This window comes from Solea solea, chromosome 11, assembly GCF_958295425.1.
Source record: "Solea solea chromosome 11, fSolSol10.1, whole genome shotgun sequence".
Classification (NCBI taxonomy): domain Eukaryota; kingdom Metazoa; phylum Chordata; class Actinopteri; order Pleuronectiformes; family Soleidae; genus Solea; species Solea solea.
In genome coordinates, this window is record NC_081144.1 from 10,010,758 (window position 1) to 10,030,459 (window position 19,702).

At 38.3% G+C, this 19,702-nt stretch overlaps 1 protein-coding gene across 1 annotated transcript in view; it reads left to right on the forward strand.

The window, feature by feature from the left end:
* Positions 1-19,702, forward strand: part of spryd3 (SPRY domain containing 3) — a 51,054-nt gene that overhangs the window by 14,955 nt on the left and 16,397 nt on the right. The window contains exon 7 of the mRNA XM_058642555.1: positions 7,643-7,792. Coding sequence (XP_058498538.1) covers positions 7,643-7,792 — 150 coding nt within the window. The remainder of the gene's footprint in view (positions 1-7,642; positions 7,793-19,702) is intronic.

Sequence of the window (19,702 nt, forward strand, 5' to 3'; positions counted from 1 at the left end):
CAAGCACCCGAGTCTGCAGTTATCAGTTTTTAAGTATAGTGGCACTCCTTCACAGCCCACATCTAGCGTTCTCTCCCTCCCCTTCTTTCAACCACTTCCATCCATGCAGAGATTAAAACTCTGCATGATGTGTGCGACTTTCCCACTGACATTTTTTTGTGCTTTACAGGTGTTAAAGTTTTTTTTTGTTTTTTTACTTTATGACATATTGCTGCCTCTCCTCTTTTGCCTCAGTTTCAAGTTTACGGTACTAATCATCATTGTTCTCTTATTGGACCTATTGCAGATGCCAGAACTAGCTGCAACCAACACCCCTGAAAGCTGCCTGTTTCCTTCATTGGGGAACAATAGCCATGAATTTTAAAATTACACTTTAGGATGAAAGTTCACAACTTTCTCATTTACAGTAGTTGCTGTGTTTGCAACTTTTAAGGGTTAGCAGTGACACTACAGTGGTTGGCTCCAGTTCTCTGACCTAAACATCATGAGATAAGAGGAATCTAGGAATATATTAGTCTGTGGAAGGTGAGATGGACCCAGTGGAAGCTGTCTGTGAAGGAGTAGAATTCACAAGAAGACCAATGTGAAATTTGATTTATAGTTGACACACAGATTTACAAGAGAATGATGACAATGAATTTTGTTTTTGATTTGTAGATCAGCATCTTGTTTCATCCTTTGATATCACCACATCAGCTCAAGACACTTGCATTGTACATTACAAGGCAGCATTGTGCTTACATTAAAGTATTGAAGAGCATTTGAACTTATCTAAAAATAAAAGCAGACAAGTTAGATGGATTATGTTCATATGGACAGAACTCAAGAAACTCCTGACATTGAGTGTGTCAAAGTGGCCAGCAGAAATGAGTCACACTTTCTGATGACATAAGCATTCAGCCAATGGTAAACGTCCAACACATGGCCTGCCAGTCAGTGGTGTAGCAGTCAGTCAATTGTGGACTTTCAGATTTAAATGGCCAACAAAATTAGTAAATCTCACTATTGAAGGGTGTTTTATCATAGTTTATCTGGACAAACATTTATGCTTTTCAGATAATTTGGCTTCATTCTTTTGGGTCAATACAAGTAAATTATATCAAGTGGACAGGGTTTGTGATTACTTAACATTTTAGTCCTTCTAAAATGTTTATTCACTTTGTGGTATAGTGTAACAGAAGGCTGCACACATCTTCAATTCAATGACATTGTCATTGCCTGACTCATCACTGAATTGGGAGTCTGCAGTTGTGCAATGCTATCATTCATACAAAGTGGTGATTGTGGTGAAGTGTGATTGCTTTGCTAGATGTGTGATTGAAGTCTCTTTACGACTTCCTTAACATTGTATTCAATCTCAACGATCTTCCCTGTTTTCAGAAACTCGCAGCCCATGTAGATCTGTCACAGTTATAGTAGTCTCTTTGTTAGTACTGCAGCCCAGACATGGCCGAATATTTTTGAGATGCATGCCTGTCTCTGTTTTGCTTACGGCATAGCATAGCCTTTGGTCGGTTGCAATCATGAAGAACATCAATTTAAACACATTAACAAAATTCAAAAGCCCTTCTTTATTATCATCTGGATTGTAGCTGTTGGTATTTGTCACCAGAAGATGACACTGCTCTGCTGTTATTCACTTATGTATTGTTCTCTTAATTTTTCAGTCTCCTCCACTCTTCTTCCCTAAGATTCCAATTCAGTGTTTTCACTGGGTTTTGACAGTTTTATTCTTCTTTTAGTCTTTCACTGATGGAACTCATTTGTTTTCAGCTTTGTTGCACACAGTTTGTTGTAAGTGCAATTTCCCTGGAGGTGTAGCATTTTATGTGTGTGTCTTTGGAAGAAGAACATTTTTGAAGCTGAATAATCAGTAAGTTTTTTTGAATTTACACAAATGTGTTCACAAAGACACTGTGCAGACCTGGTATTGACATCTGTCCTCAGTAGACTGATCACAGTCAGATCTGGCTAAGTACAAGTCTGAACAGTCCCAATGCATCCTCAGATACGATCACAAAAAACACATTTGGAGATGGTTTTAAAGGACACATTTGGCCACATTCCTGAACTGTATGAACATAGTCCATCCGCAGGAAGCTTTAACTGAACATCTTTGGCTGGCAGTCTCTGATAGTAGTGTCACAGCTTTTTACTCTAATCTGCGCCCATATGTTCATTAATTTTGCCCCTCTTGTCTATTTTATCTTGTTCTGTCACTCAAACACACACATGCTCATAGTGGACAAATCTTTATAGTCCAACTTGTTAGAAACATAATTTTGTTCTTGCAAACAGTCCTGACGTCAGTGTGTATTTGAATAAAGGCTAGGTGAAACCCAGATTTAATCATATCTGATCAAAAGAGACACATTTTTTTATGATTCTTTTATTTGGAAAATATATAATTTATTTATTTCTTTTTCAATTTTTCCTTTTTACATTTATCTGCAGGTGTACAAGAAAGGAATTTGAAAGCTCAGTACTAAAACTTTATAGACTCTTGCTTCCAGAGGTGTGTATTCAAGAGAATCATATGGCCCCAATCATGTTCATCACTTTGCTTATTTGCATTCACCTACATACCATCTAATAGCAATAAAATCGTGTGAGCCTCTACTGTACTGTACCGTGCCATTAGGTGTTCCACTTTCATACATATGCTCATCTCTTATTCCAAAAAAATGGAACAGAACCAAATGGAGCTTACATTTCTACAGTTTTCTCAATAAAGAAGGAAAGGAGTTTAAAATGTTAATGAAGTTATAGAACATCTAATTTTCCCAATTTTTCTTTAATATATAGGATTTTTTTTTTCATTTTTAGCTAGAAAGAGAGCATTATGCAACTTAGAAATTGATTTGCATGGAATTGAACTGGGGCCAACTTTAGGATCCTATAGAACTCCGATGCTGCTATTGAAATAGGATTCTTTCCTTGCCAGATAAATCTATAAATCAATTTATCCCACTCCCTATATTGGTTGTCATTTATTTCCACTGGTAAAGTCACAAAAATGTGTAGTCGTCTTGGGAGAGGTTTTTTTTTTAATCTTAGAATTAGAAAGGGGATAAGATTCCACCGGTGCAGGTCTCAAAGATAATGGTACATAAATTGCTTTTGATAATTTTGTTATTATTATTATTAGCTCCCTAGTCGAGGTTACATTTGTTTTGCAGGCTCTAAACTACAATTTAAACTCATAACTTTTGTTTTTGATATGTTGACCTTATACCCTGATAGATTCTAAAAATCAGCCAGCAGTGTCATCAAACCTAAGATAGAATTTTCTGGCTTTTCTGGCTCTGCCAAAGGTGTTGTCCTTCCCTGTCACCTCAATGCCTCCAATATTGACACTCTGTCTTATTAATTGGCCTAGGGGTTCAATAAATAAAGCAAGCAGGAGGGCCTGTCTTGTTCCACTCTCAAAAGTAGTCAGAAAGGTTCCTGTTAATTTTTTTATCCATGCTGTAGGCTTAAGTTAAGTTGTCCTGGGTCTCTCCGTCTGGTCTAAATGGATGAGAAAGGGTAGGTGGGTCAGTTGTAGTGATATGTAATATAATCAAAAGTCATGGCATGGTTCGTAATGGTAAATCCAATAGTGTTCAGCCTAATTGGATGCATGCCAGCAAGCCCCCCTAAAAGCAGTGATGACTGGGTAGCTGCACTGATAGCTGCTGCACTGATATTGTGGTGATTTTCAGGCTATTAAGATTATTCATTTTGGTTTTTCTGTGCATAAAACAGCACCGGATTGACAGATTTAGCTACTATATGGCATCTAGCCCAAGTAAGAGATAAATTACACCAAAAAAATCACAACTTGTGTTCCAAGGCGAAGACCGACTCGTATATTTTCCAAATTAAAGTGGCACATTTGGCCCAGATCTATCACAGTTTTATGTCCATATTTAAACATTTGAGCACAAAAAGTTGTAATGATTTATTAGAAAAAACGGTATAAGGCCAGGAGATGAAATAAAAGTGAATTCAAATACTTTTATAAGGACCACAAGTGTACAAGCAGTGGAAAAAAAAGTACTAAAAGATGCTGGGAGAGTTAATATTATACCTTTTATCAAATGCTGAAACCCACACCAACCCCTTCTTTTTGAATCGTCAATTCAACACTCCGTTAATGATGCAGTTCAAAGGCTGCATCATTGGCACAGTCAGTGTTGAAAACAAAAACACAATTTTGCAAGTATTATGTGATATCTAAAGTAGAGGTCTTTTTATTTCAGTTTCACCCTTTTTTTAGTACTTCCATCAGGTATGACAGGAAGCTGGCATGACCACTCTTTGGGTGTTACATCTGTTTCCCAGGCAGCAGCTCAACAAAACATGGCCTTGCACACCACCATCACCATTCTCTCTCACTCAGAATTACAGGAGCAAGAATGCAGAAGAGAAAGAGAGGAAAGAGAGTCATCGTCAGCTCTCACAGTGAGACATGTTTCGCTCAAGGCTACGTCTCCTTTTCTACCCTCTTGTGTCTCTCTCATCTTCCATTACTCAGCAGCAAGAAGCAAAAAAAAAAAAGGTGTGACTGAGTGTACATCAAAATGAAACTCTACTCTTCTAAAAGGAAAACTTTTTCTTCAGACATGAAGGTGCAGGTGGTTTAGGAGACACTTAACAGTACAGTTTGAAACAGTGGCAGTTATTTAGACAGCTGACAGCTCTGTGTTTGCATTGCAATGAAAAATATGTAGCAATTTCTCCTTTTAATGAGATACTATAACAGTAACGTTGGCACTCTGCTTTGTGATGAAAAACCTACAATTGCAGGTTGTTGCTCTTAAAATCGGTGGCTATGACACCACCCAAATTTTACATTGCTCACAGCCTTTTCATGTCTGTTGAAATTTTTGCAGCTTAGTGCATCCAGTCTGACATCTACAAGCTGATGGAATTATGTAATTGTAGCCACAGGCATGCGTGTTTAAGTCCTGTTCTATCAAAAACTCTCTATGAGTTGCTCTAGATGTAGTGGAATCATCTCATGGTGTCTGTCTGCCTGCTCTGACGTCAGACAAATTAAGTTCATGAAAGGCTCCAGGTTGAACTAACATCATAATGAACAATCGGATGAACGGTTTGTCTCCATCAAAGAACCCTGTGGCAGTTTTCATCATTAGACCAGATTAATGTTTTTAATCGCCCACGTTATCACATGCATACCCACGAAGGTGCTCATGCACTTGGACGGGAGCGGCAAACGCACATTATTATTATTATTGCCACAGTTTTCAGTTGTCCCACTGTTTCTATTGCATTTTTTTCTTGTAATCATTATTTTATCGGCAGCAATGACAAGTCAACTGTTGGACACAGCCAAGAATGTTGAGATTTCAGTTGTGTTGTACAATTATTAACCTATTTAAAGTAACTTTGTTTAATACAATCTCAGAATGTAGCTTGTCTCGTTTTTGACACAAACCTGCTGCAGTAAATGTGAGCCTTTTAACTGTTTCAAAAATACTTGGTACTGTTTTTCAGTGAGGTTATCAGAATTTCTTCAATATGCAGCCACACTAGAGCTACACTTGTACAAGTTCGTAGCGAGCAGTTTCATGTGTCGTCAAGATTAGAGCCTTAAATTAAAGTTTTTGACCTCATAAACTTCTTCTAATTTTCAGTTTGATGGCTCGCTAGGCAACAGAGAATAACAAAAAAAAGGAAAATGGCAATAACTTGACACGCAGATGTTGAATAACTATTCCCACCAGGTGTGTCCTTCAAGTATCTGGCTAGTGAAACTTAGCACACCCAGACTTTGTTACAGCCACACTCGCACACAAACACAAAGGCTTAATAACATAAGTAATTTTGTCCACCCCCACCTTGTCTGTCATCCTAGCCTTTCAAGGCGGGGGCGTATTCTTCATTGTGCTCATGCTCACACATTCACACACATAGACTTACATGGCGTGGAAACATTGTTCAGCCTAAAGGCTTTGTGGTTGCCTAGCTGCCCACTCACCTGTACCCACCCATCTACACCTGTTTAGATGCTTAAGATGAAAATAGAAGATAAAGTAATTACATTATCATCAGGTAGCATACTCGCCGTCCTGAGTGGGTTGTTCATACTTGCAGAATAGTCACCATGGGCGGTTCAGTGAGTGTTGACTGGATTTGGAAGTGTCAATCTATCATAGTGCCCACTCACACAAAAGCAAGCTGCGTGGGTAAGTCGCTCACCTCTTGAACAACATTTGGCTTCGGATCCTGCTTGATCTGCTGTGACCTCTTTTGTGTCCATCTCATCTTTCCACCGTAGAAAGATGTGCATTTTCACTGCCACCAGGACTTCAGGTCTGGTTTACAGATTCTTTTTTTTTATATTCTTAAGGACATGTCATGCAATCATGCAAAAACTCAAAGAAAGGGGCAGCTTGATTAGGCACATCATTGTAACAATCTTAAACCAAAGTGATGTGATTGCTGCATTTAAACATGTTTTTAATTTTTTTGGCAAAACAGGTTAACAACTGTTTGCCTTTCTAGGTAAGAATGTAAACTGTCTGTTCTGTGAAATCTTGAAAGAATAGGTTTTCTTGTCATGAAAAATCAGACAAACCTGACTCTCTCTCCTCCTTGTGCTGGCAATTGTCACGCTGGGGTGATGTCTCCATAGAACGGACATATTTGAAGTGTTGCCGCTGGCGTAAGCAACATGTGTTGCACAGCGTTGCAAACCGGTTGCCGTTTTATCCACTACTATTTTTACTGCCGTCATCATGGGTAATATTAAATCTGAAATGCTGACACACAGGAGAACGAAACGATGCTGCTGGCCCGTCCTCCAACTGCGGCCCTCCTCCTGTGTCTTTTCTTGCCATTTCTACAACTGACCCTCAGCACTCAACACTTCACGCCTCTGCCTAGGCTCGCCTATTACCAAATGTAAAAAACACAAACAAAAAAAACTTCACTGGGTTACTGGCACAAGCCGTAAGGCCCAGTTATACTTAATCCGTTTAACATCTCACTACCCTACTTTTTTTAGTTGTTATGGACACCGTGAACGGTACACACAAACCGTACGGAACGGGACAGTTTTTTGGTGTTGCACAGTGTTGTTTTAAGCTAAATGATAATGATGGCATCGCAGCACACTCGCGAGGAAATTCTTTTTTTGCTTCAACTTGCTGCCAGTGGTGCAGGTGCCTGTTGAGCCTTGAACACAAATATGAAAACACTGTATATGATTTTGAAAAATTTGCTCTAATTATTATGTAATGATTGTTTTTCAATATGCAAAATGAATTGTGCAATTGAGCCAAGTGTAAAAGTCCTGCAGGACTACTTGTTCATTCCCCATGGCTTGTGACACTTGATGTGAAAGGTAACGTGAGAGTGACTTTATTTGAGACACTGATTTAATTTTTAACATGGACACTTAACCAACAACATTTGATACCGATCTTTTTAAATAATAATAACAATATTAATATCAAAAATATTATTATTATTATTATTATTAATAATAATACTAATAATAATAATAATAATAATAATAATAAATAATAATAATAATGTATTAATATAATAATGAGTTAATGTTTTGTGGAACATATTTTTTGTGTGTATTGGATCATAACCTCAGACTCCCTCTGTTTATTGCCTTTCTCAGCTCTTGGAGTACGTTGGCAAAGGAAAGAGCATCATGGACGTGGGTTTGGCCCAGGCCCGTCAGCCACTGACCACCCGCTGTCACTATTATGAAGTGGAGATCGTTGATGCTGGCGAGAAGTGCTATATTGCGCTGGGTTTGGCAAGAAGGGTGAGCTTTCTAAGAAAAGAGCAACTTTTGACAACTTCACATGCACCTACACACATTTTTAGTTTTTTCAGTTGCCCCATTTCCCCATATATTTTTCCACCTTGTCATATATCCATGTAGTCATATATATATATAGCTGAATGTGCCCAAGGGAAATGTAGTTCATAAATAAGCTTTTCCTATAAGGCTGTTTCTTGTAGTTTGCTTTATTACTCATGTATTACTCAAGTTTTCTTCTACTCCTCACATTCCAACAAGTAGTTGAGGTAATAATATACTAATTATGGGAACCTTTGACAAAAGTTGTCCTGAATTGGGAATAAGCAGACAGTATGTGAAAAAATGTCTCTTAGGCCTTGTGGTGGGAATATTATGGTAGAGCAGCACTGCTCCTATACTTATCCTTAAGGTAGGATTCCCCACATGTGTGCTAATCACATTGTATGGAGACAATTTGATGAGAAGCTACGTCAGTAAAGCCTGTTTATTGGGCACAGACTTTTATAAGCCTTCTTTTCTTTAGATTCTCACATTGGCACACCTTTATATATTAGACAGCTCTGGGCCTGCTGCCATGCATGTAGAGAAGTACTGGACGTCAGTCTCTGTGTTCATAGAATTTTTTTATTTTTTTTTTTTGCTTTTGGTCCCAAATCCCTGTTGGAAAACATGCTTTTATGTACTTTGCACCTGCGGCATGGAATACATTACAGGGCGACTTGAAATTTACTTAATCAATTTAATTGAACATTTTTAAATGAAGGAAGTAGAAGTAGACTCCACAAGAGGCTGTTTTTAACTTGCCTGGATATGAAGTTGAATTATTGGAACGTGATTAATTGTAGTTATTTTAAATTCAGACCCTTTTCTGTGTCCGTATTTCTGTGTTGTGTTTTTATTTTGCTGCTCCCTGTCTTGGCCAGGTCTTCCTTGAAAACAGATTTCAATCTCAATTGGACTTTACTGGATAAATAAAGGTTAAAAAGGTCCTTCCATTCTTTCCAGCAGCTTAGCCATTCTCTTTGGATCTAATGAATCTGCTTTGGGTACATGAAACACTTCCAAGAGGAAAATACGATTAGAGAAATTTTTACACCTCTCATTTGAGCCCTCATTTCTTTTTCCAAAGAATGCACATACGGTTCCCATTTAACACAGCAGCTCTGCTAGTGACTATTACCATGTTTATCTGCTTTGAAGAATAAAACAGACAAACCTGTAGATGTTAGGGGACTGACTGCAAATGATAAACAGCAAGAGATGCCAAGAGTGAAAAGAGGTCAACATTTCAATACACTGCTGCAAAGATGTAACGTAACAGTTGCACACAGGACATTGCAGCAGTTTCACTGAATCTGCCTCATTAAGCTTATTAGAACAGGATTCAGCTTGTATGAATCTCTTATATAACTATCTGAATTACAATTTTAACTTATTTTATTCTTCTGACCAACTGCCTTTGACAGTATGATTAGTGAGTTTTTTACACCGTGTCAGTTTAACCTCCAAAGTGTTATGAGTGTGAAATATAAGTGACTGCCAAAGCCAAGGCATGCGAAGAGCTGCCAGCACTGACTCTCCCAGGTTCAAAACTGCTCCTTTTAATAACAAAAGTCAATGATGAAACTTGTACAACATATTTCAAGGTCTTGGAGGCAGATTATATAAAACAGAAACAAAGGGACACACAAGGTACTGGAGAAAAGAAGACAAAGAGGGCTTTACATGAATAAAGACGCAAAAAAAACATACTCGGCTTATGTTCAGACTGCGGGCAAAATCAGGATTATTTTTCTCATATCAGATCCTTTCAGGCAGACTGTCCAGACTGTTGCAAATGATCAAATCAGATTTGTGTATCCAAACATGGCCAACCTTTCTGCATGGGTTGCTTTGGTGACAATCTACCCATAGTTGTGGTGCGGCTTTCATACATGGATACAAGAAAAATTAAGGTATATCACCTCCCCCCAACAATTGCCTTGTCATGTTGTGATGCAGAACAATTGCTGAGCTTTTCTTGTGTGGCAGATTAATTCTCGTCGGAGAATTAATGTCGGAGCTGAAGGATTCAGGAAAAATATAAAAATGATATACTGACTGATATTTTTTTCCCCAATATTTGATTGCAATTTGATATGCAATTTCTTTTTTAGATTCCTTGTCTTCTATATTATTCAACAGTTTTAAGCTGTCTCGGTGCCTCAGTCATTGCTGTCCCCTTCTTTCAACTATAGAAAAAGTATCCCACCAGCTTCCTACACAGCCATGTTGCTCTCGACACTGTGTCGCCATTGAGTGCTTTTTCTGTGAGAAATAAACACAATTTGAATTGTGTGATAAAAGACTGTCAATATTATACACAAACACTGCCACTTTTACTCACTAACATGTGTACTCACTCATACACACTCACAAACTCACTCACTCAAATTCACTCTCATCCACTAACACACAGACACGCCCACCCACCCACAAACACACTCACTAACTCACTCACTCATTCACTCACTTGCTTGTACAAATACGCAAACACACACACATATTCACTCACGAACACAAGAACACCCACGCTCACTCACTCACACATTTGCTAACATACACAAACACACGTTCACAAACATACTCACAAACTCTCCCTCTGTCTCTGTCTCCGTCTCGCTCTCTCTCACACACACACACACAGACAAACTACCTGAATAAAATCTAGAAATACAAAGAATCTAGTTGTTTTGTGGCAGTCTGAACGAGGGCTCAGGCTTCATCCACACCCACATGTTTACACCTGGTATCCAAAATACTTGTTTTCAAACCCCAAACAAGAAGTAAGTAATTAAAACCTGAATGTGGATTGTCTTGTCAAGGTTGTTGAATTATGCGAGTCCGTTAACACCTACTTTGAAACAGCCAGGAATAATACATCGTTCATGCTAATAACATTATCTTTGTTTATGGTGATGTTCGCCATCCTACCCTCTGCCAATAAACTGGTGTTGTGATTAGTGTTCATCTGTGTTTGTCTGAGGATCAAATATTTGTGGCAATGGCTCTTAAATTTTAAACCTTTGGAGGATATTTCTCTCTCTCTCTCTCTCTCTCTCTCTCTCTCTCTCTCTCTCTCTCTCTCTCTCTCTCTCTCTCTCTCTCTCTCTCTGCAGCAATTGAAATCTGAGACTTTGTTTTGCTTGAGGATATGCTGCGAGAGCCTGTCTTGTTGTCACTATGAGGCTTTTACAACACTGAACATTTGAATGCTCTGATGTTTCTATTCACTTGAAATGTAAAAATGGACAGCAACTCATCCAGCTGATGCTCATCTGATATTATACAAAGGGTCTATCAGTTTAACTGAGTGACAATATCAGACTTGCTGTAATTACCCAATGCTAGAGAGGCATATAGGAATACAGTAACTAGCAGACACCAATTCAAAATAGTAGTAATCTCATGCAGCTCATTTTCTATAGTCTTTTAAGGACAATAAAAAGAAGTATCTCTATTATACAGTATGCACAGAGATTCTATAATCATAGTCGTATGCATATTCTATTGACTCAAATATGTACTAACTAGAGTCTGTGCTGATATACGGTACTGTGTACAGTAAGTCTCAGGGCACCACCAGCTGTGTTGTTTTTATGTCTGTCAAATTCTGTGATCACTGGCCCTAAATTAACAAACTGTCAATTAGTTTAACTCGTACAACATGTGTATGCAATGCTCGAGGATATCTTGAATAATGTGGCGTAATAGACCTTTTTCACACTCACAGCAGATACTTGTTGACATGTAACAGTAGGACAGGCACAGTTTTTACTTGTGACATTAATTAGATGCTGTTGTCCAAGTGTAAGGGTAGGTCACACTAAATACTTTAACCTGTAGGAGGAGTTTTTTTTTAAAACTGCATACATTTGCAGGATATGTTCCAATTTAGTGATTGAAAAATAATTATACAGTGGTCATTAAGAGCATTGCTAAAACAACAAATCTAATAGTGGTACACAGTGCTGTATAAAAGTACATATGCACACAAATCCTCTCAGTTAAACAAACACATATGGTGCTCCCATGGGTGAGAAAGAAACTGAGTGGTGATAACTCCAGTCCCATTACCTCCTCAGAGTTCCCCTGTCCTTGCTTTTTTCTCCACTACTTTTCTCTCCATCTGGTTTTCATTATAAAGATATTAAGCCCAGTCCAGGAGAGGTGATAAAGCACCAAATTGAAGGCCTTGGGTAATGAATGTTTACCCAACAGCAGTTGCAGGTTTGCAAGCAAGCCTGAATAGAAACACAGATCCACTCATTAATACCGTGCAGACTGCCAGATAATTCCTGTCTCTGTCTTTGTGTGTGTGTGTGTGTGTGTGTGTCTCCATTTGTTGTGTTTTCTGACTGCAGGTTCAAATTGACACTCACTTTTCCTACATTTACAAATCTTTCTTCCTTCATACCAACTCTCCTCCTAGCCTGATATTTCAAGTAGATAATTGCACCTTAAATTTATTTATTTAAATTTATTCTTAAAATTATAATGACATGCTCTGTGTGTGTGCTCAAATCATCCAACTCTAACCCATTTATATTGTAATCATGTCATTTTTGACACTATATGGTGAGAAATTAGTTAATCTACATAATATGTAGCGTGTGCCTCTAATCTCATCATGACGTCATTCTTACTATACAAGCTGTATTCATACTCCTATAGAGATATAGGAACTCATCCTATAATGTAACAATGGTAATACTTTTCTGATCAATACAAATATAAAATTATATTGTGTCTCTAACTGCATTCATTGCGGAGATATCTTGACAAACGTTATTTTTTCGGATTTAATTTTTTACTGACGCACCTCCTTTGGCCTGTTGTTCAACACTGCTGAGCTGTCAGAGCTGACATCACGTTACGATCCACTGTGCTCTGATGCACGTACGCACATACACTTTTATGAACGTGTATGTGCATACGTGTACTGTTGCAGTTGTGTGCTCAAAACGACTCGCCTTTACAACAACAACCGTTAGTAATGTAATAATGTTTCTTCACATATTGTGCACACAAGATAAAAAAAAAAAAGTTGTTGGAACTTTATGGTCCAAGCTCTTGTTTGTTCTGTTATGGGGGATTTTTTTCCTTTGATTTGTGTGTGTCTGTAACTGGCACTTTTTCACGACACAGTCCCAGCACGGCTCGGCTAGGTACTTTTTTAAACGACCTGAGCCGATACTAAAATGTGACGTCAACAGACTGTCGGCCACTGATTGGCAGAGAGTGTCGTACTGGAATAGCCATGAGCATGACGTCCGACACAAGAATCAAACTGAATAATGCCGGACTGTAGATCGGTTAAAACATTATTATAAAATGTTAATCTCCAACAAATAAGGAAATGTCTAAAATCTTTTCATCATTTAACAGGTGGTGAATTTAGCGACCATACTGCTGAAAGCGGCGATTGTGAACGGCGAGCCGCAGCACAACCCTTTCCACCGTATTTCAGTTCAGTGACTGTGTCAGACATGCAGGACGTACTGAACGATTCTATCTTTTTAATTAAAAATCTTTTTAATAAAATATACAAATAACGAAAATAACAGCTTTACAAGTCATTAGTTCGTGTGTGTCATGTATAAAACAACGTCAGCCTTTGCGATAATACAAAAAAGAGAAGACTGTGCCTAGGTGTCTGGGTTTGTATGTTAAGTAGATAGCATTAGCTTCCTAGCACCTTCAGGCACAGCCCAGTAATTAAACATTATCTCCTCCCTTTTGCCAAATTCATAGATTACCAGCATCAAAAAATTATCATTTATTGGGGACACTTTGAATGTCCCAGGAGCCCATACAAATCAGCACCTGTGGGTAACTAGCTCCAAAAACTCAAACAAAATGAAGTAGAGCTAACAGAAAACTGTAGCATTTTTTTTTCATCTTAACCCAGTCTGCAGTCTAATTAGGTCTTTTTTATTGCTTACATAAAGGGATTTCTGTCTAGACAAGTGCTTTAGCTCTGTCACAGAAGTTATACTGTACTATATTATATTAATCGTCACTCGTGTTTCATCTCTTTTTCTATCACTCTTGATTTGTGAATTGGCGAGCGATCGCAGTGGAATGCTTTTCTCTTCCTTGTTTTGGTTACATAATTGCATACTTACATGTGTAAGCTACAAAGTTCTCTTTGTCTGCTTGAAGAATTATTTATAGCAGCAACCACTGCAGAGCAATTTTCTAAAAAATGCAAAGTAAATCCATTTTATCATTAAGACTGATGAAAGCAATGATGCCAGGCTGGATCAGACATCTCCAATTCTAATTTCTATTTGGTTCATTCATGTTTTGCATGAAATATTATTTCACTTAGTCATCCCCAGACAATCATGTGTCATCACAGGTCACATTTGTATTTCTCCATTACCTTGATTTAACTAAATACACTATAAAACCAAAGACTTCCCCATCCACCATAGCTGTACATTAGACAATGTAAATCAACATGTACCTCTTGTTCCATGAATATTTTTCATTTGAATTCTGGTCAAAATCCTCATGTTTTCAAAGATGACATACTGTGAAGGTCAATGTGTGAACTACTTGATAAGTTTGAATGGTTTTAATAGTAAATGTTGTTGTAGGATTGTAAGCTCAGGGCTGTTTTGACCCCACTGCAGTTTCTAGACCTAACAGAACCACTTGTTTTCCTCTGATCTGTCATTCCTCTGAAGATAACAGTCTTTATAAATGTACAGTATGCATATACCTTGGTATGTTGGTATATTATTTTTTATACAGTACACACACTGGTTGCTAGGCTGCAGGACAAAGAGAGAGATCTAACCGTAGTTATGAGGTGGAAACATGTTGGGGATAGATTGGTGTGTGTGTGTGTGTGTTTTGGGGGAGTAGTAAGGTAGAAAGTCAGGAAATAGAAAATAAAGCTACTCAAAATAAAAAACAAAATGCAACAAAACATCAGTACTGAATAAAAAGAAAAAAACGCCATAAAGATCACAACTCTATACGAGTAGGATGGAAACATATATCTAGGTGCTGTAGTTATTATGGCTGAAGAATAAAGAAATATGTGGTTCTTACAACGGTATGCGCACCTACACAGAAACAAGAAACAGAAGTGCGCCAGTGTCTGGAATGTTTCTAGAGTGTTTCCTCTGTCCTTGTTTACCCTGGGACCAAGTCCTGGGAACAGCTTTCTTCCTCTTCCTCCTATGATGCAGCAGTCATTCAACCTTTTTCTTTCTAGTGTTGCTCCTGTGAACCTGTTTATTCTAAGAGTTAAATGTAGTTTAAAACAAAAGACATGTCATTGTGCCAAGGCCTCTGATCTGGAAGGTGCAGAGCTTGGAGAGTACAGCAAAAAAAGGTATTTGTGGTCCTGAAATCAACAGGACATTAATCAACGATTGACAATTTAATGAATCGACAATTCTGATTAGTATTATTATATTATATGACTTAATTGTCAACATTTGTTCAACAGGCATTTTACTTTTGCTTTTTCTGCTACAAAATGTATCATGATCTTTGTAGATTCTTATAAAACCCCAATACTATAACAAATAACCTTGTCACTAGTGGCATTTACTTCAAAGCATCCCAGTGTTTAATGGCAGCCTCTTGGAGAGTCAAATCAAATGTCTGTGGGATTCAAACCATTGACGGATATATTCAGCTCCACTTGACTCTCTGTGTTTCTTAGGCTAACAGCCGGACATGTTGCCGGATGACATTGCTGCGCACAGGAAGTGATTCATTTTATTTTTTAAGTTATGAAACAGACAGAGGCAATAGCAGCATTGTGCTAGTGCAATGGTTGCAAGCAAGTTGGTAAACACCAAGAATTGGCCATAGAACATTTTAGAAGTGAATTCTACTGCTCAAAAAAACCCAGTTGTTCAGCGCTTTGATGAGATAAATGCTTCTTTCCCCGACTTGCCTCTGCAGTGCTGCTGTATACACACAAACACTCCCTCAGTCAAGTCAGTCATTGCATGACAGAGCCTGTTTTCAAATGAAGATGCAGCATACAAATAATACATTGTTTCTGTTTGTGAAGACCAAACAGAGGCACAGTAATACGACGTTTGGGGACATACTTATTAAATTAAAAGTACAAAATGATGAGTGCTATGCTAAGTTGCCACCCGGTCGGGAACAGAACAAACTTTGAATTGTATCAGTTTGATCTGTTTGTATAGAGAGCACTTGCATCCGTATAAAGTGACAAACTTGCCCGAACACATACACATAGATGGGCTGTTGTTTTCCTCGCTCATGTCAGATCATCAGCTAATGTCAGACGGTTGCTGTTATCGTGTGCAGAGTGAGAGGTTTTAGCCTGATGACACAAGGTTATACAAACAGACCTGCATTAGTTCCCTACACAGTCTCTGCCCAACCCCTATAGGTGAGGTTGTGTGGGCACGTACAAACAGAAACCACCCTACTTTCCCTCCTTACAAACTGTACCTTTTACATTCACACACACGCACACACGCACACACACACACACACCTGTGGCAATTTTGAAGTTATATTTTTAGACGGCTCTGTGATATGCCACATTGATAGCTGCTGAAGATGATGGGTGTCTGCTTCCACATGGTTTTCCTCTTAGCCCGCACCTTTCAGTTTGGTATTCTCACAGGCTTGTTTATTCTGCCTCAGTGTGGAAATGCAGGCTGCTCTGATGACATCGTTGTGGCAGCTGGAGATCTGATATTGCAAGCTTTTGCTTTTGCTCTTCCATGCTCTGGACACTTCATTCTATTTCCCTCTAAAACTCATTTCACATTGATAGAGAACAGAAAGTGTGAATGTCTGGAGCCGCCGCTAAGAATCACAGCAGCTGTTGTAATTTCCAAACCACAATAGTCTGGAATGTTTCTTTTATCATGAGTAAACTATCCAAGTTCCACAGAACAAATCTTGCTGCGATCTTATTTTTAGACTGTCAGTTTGCTGCTTTTTTTGGTACTTTGACATCCATGATTAATACTACTTGGCATAGTGTACTTCTCCTCTTCATGGGTTGCTATCAAACAGCAAATTTGTGTTGCCCCACATAACTTGCAGGTTTAGCAACAACAGAGTGTCAAATTAAATTGAAGAAAGAAGTACATGCTCTTTGCTGAGTTCTTTAAACCCAAAAGAATCGTAATTGTTCAACTGATGGTTTCATATTGATATCTCACAGCAATAGGGATATTTCAAAAATTAGAGCTACAGCCACAGTTGAACACATTGTGTTTCATGTTCAGGCGGGGGGGGGAAACAAACCCTCCTCCTCCCCCATTATAGTACCAAATGTGTAACCTGCTAAAGTGGGGATGGGTCTGCTCCCCCATATATACAAAGACGCACCTGGACAACAAGACTAGGTCGAGAAACTTACAATGTAACGCAAAATGCTTCGAAAACTATTAATGTGATTATGTTAGGGTAGAAAATTTGAGGAATTCACCATATAACCATTCATACAGAGTTGAAGTGGTTATGTGCGTTAACAACTATACCCATGAAATACCAACACAAACACTGCATCAGGCTCCTGTAGAAACATGGCTTGTCACAATTGGACTTTGGAGTAGTGGCCCGTGACTATATTATTAAAAAAGGCTTATTCTAATTCTACGGAAATAATGAAACAATTATTATAATGCACTTAAACTACATTGTTATCATTTGTTTATTCAATTTCTTTCAATATAACCCCAGAAATAGTACTCACTGTAACTTTAAGCTGATATAATGTAGTATTCATAAACTACGAAACTGTAAAACTGCCATCTCGGTGTTAAGAAAAGGAACCATATTCATGCATGTATAAATGGATAGATAATATTGAGTAGATGTTTTGAATTGCACATGATGGACACAACACTCCCTAACAATACAGTTATGAAACCTGCATTTAAGAGTTGATCCATTTATCAGACGTAAGTCTGTGGTTCACTTTAAAGCACTGTAAATCCAATCCTTGTTTTTTTTTCTTTTGTGTTGCTAGTGTTTTCCTTTTTCAGCAAGTTCCTCCAAATCACTGATCAGATCTGAGTCTGTTGATCATCAATCAGGGACCAAACAAACATGCAGACATCACTCTTCTCCTCAGGGAGGTGAAGCCCACATGCCAGTCAGCCAGAGGAATCCTCAGGCTTGTGGTTGAGACTAGGGGAAAGAGGAGCAGACTTGGCGAAACAAGGGGTCTTGCATCTTGGAGCAGTAGCTGCATTCCTCCATGTCTCTCTGTCTTCCTTTGCTGATGTCTCACTCTGTCCTCCTCCTGCTCTCTCATTCCCTCCAATCCATCTATCTCTATTTCCTGTTCATCAGTCCCCAGTGGGGTTGTCAGAGATGATCACTGATGTTTCACTGATGTTCTGACCTCAAATTCTGCCTTGCTTGACCTGGCTGCTGTCTGCTGTGTCCCCATTACTCATTTCTCTTCCCCACACAGGTGCTAACAGTAATAATTTAATTTGCCTTATTTTGCTTATGAGTAATGGATTGCATCATTCATCAGTGGCTGTGCTTTTGTTTGGATAAAAACACATTTTCCTTTACAGTGAGTTGCGAAAGGCAGACTTTTGTCTTTTTTGGACGTCATAGTGGTCATATGTCAGATTTATTTGACTTAAGAGAAGACTGAAAGGAGGGGCCTTTTGGTTTCCTTTTTTTCCTGTTAGTACTAACTAAAAAGAAATGCAGCAGTGAAAGTTTACCTGTTAGAGAAAACAAGAAATAATTTAGAAGTAGTTTACTGAAGATGAGAGATAGGCATAATGTCATGTCTATCATCGTCATCCTTCCTCTCTTGTTCATTATTGTATTTCTACAGTTACTGAGGTGCAGCAGAAGACAGATAAAAATCTTACGTAATTACCTATGAGTCATGCTCTGATCTTATCTGAAAAGTTAGCCTTCTAGTTATTTCTGTTGGCATCCTTAGACCTGGGGAAAGACGTCAGTTCTGTGTGAAGAGCACATATCACCATGAACGATGAGGGGTCCTCGCTGCCATTGATATGGATGTATATGTATATAATGGCTGCCTGGACTAAAACCACTGTTGTTATAATTAAGTGAATTTGGATCTGACTTAGTTTATCATTAAGATGGATGTATAGAAATCACTGTGTTTAGCTGAGTTGTGTATAGAAGTGTCACTAAGCACCGGAGGCCTGTAAAACTAAAACTGTTGGTGCTTAAGACTGATATTTGTCATTCAAAGAATTTAAAGTTGATGGTTTCTTTATGTTCTTTATGCATGGACAAAAGTGCAAAAATGCATCATGAAGTTGAGGAGCATTTCACTTGCTAACTAGAGTTTCTAAAGAAAGGATCATTGTCTTTTTATACACCATAGAGTGGGAAATAATCACATTATCACCCATTGTCACCCAAAAGTCATGAGAAAACCTCTCCCATAACAGAGGTTATTGTGTGTTCACAGTGCCTTTTTGTGGTGACTCTGCTCTGCACTATGTACAGTAAATAAATGTAATTCATTTATGAGTCGTTAATATGGAAAATACATCACTTTCAGAAATGCTTATTGCACAAACTTACTCTCCACTTGACAGGACACAGCCTCACATCCATATAGCATTTGCCATGTGAAACATTTATCCTCATACTTCCATTGTTTTGAAAAGGAGGCTTTTGGATTAGCTGGTGTATATTCTTTTGTATTTGCTATTTATTGTATGCATTTGTCACTCATGGATCATGACACCCATTGTTGTTTGAGGCACGCTCTGCTGCTGAAGCTCTCCCTGTAAAGCACAAATGCACAAGCAAACAAGACAGTTCCCTTAATTCCCTGCTGCTTCCCAACATCATTAAACTCAGTCTTTTACAAAACACATCAGTGAGACACACCAA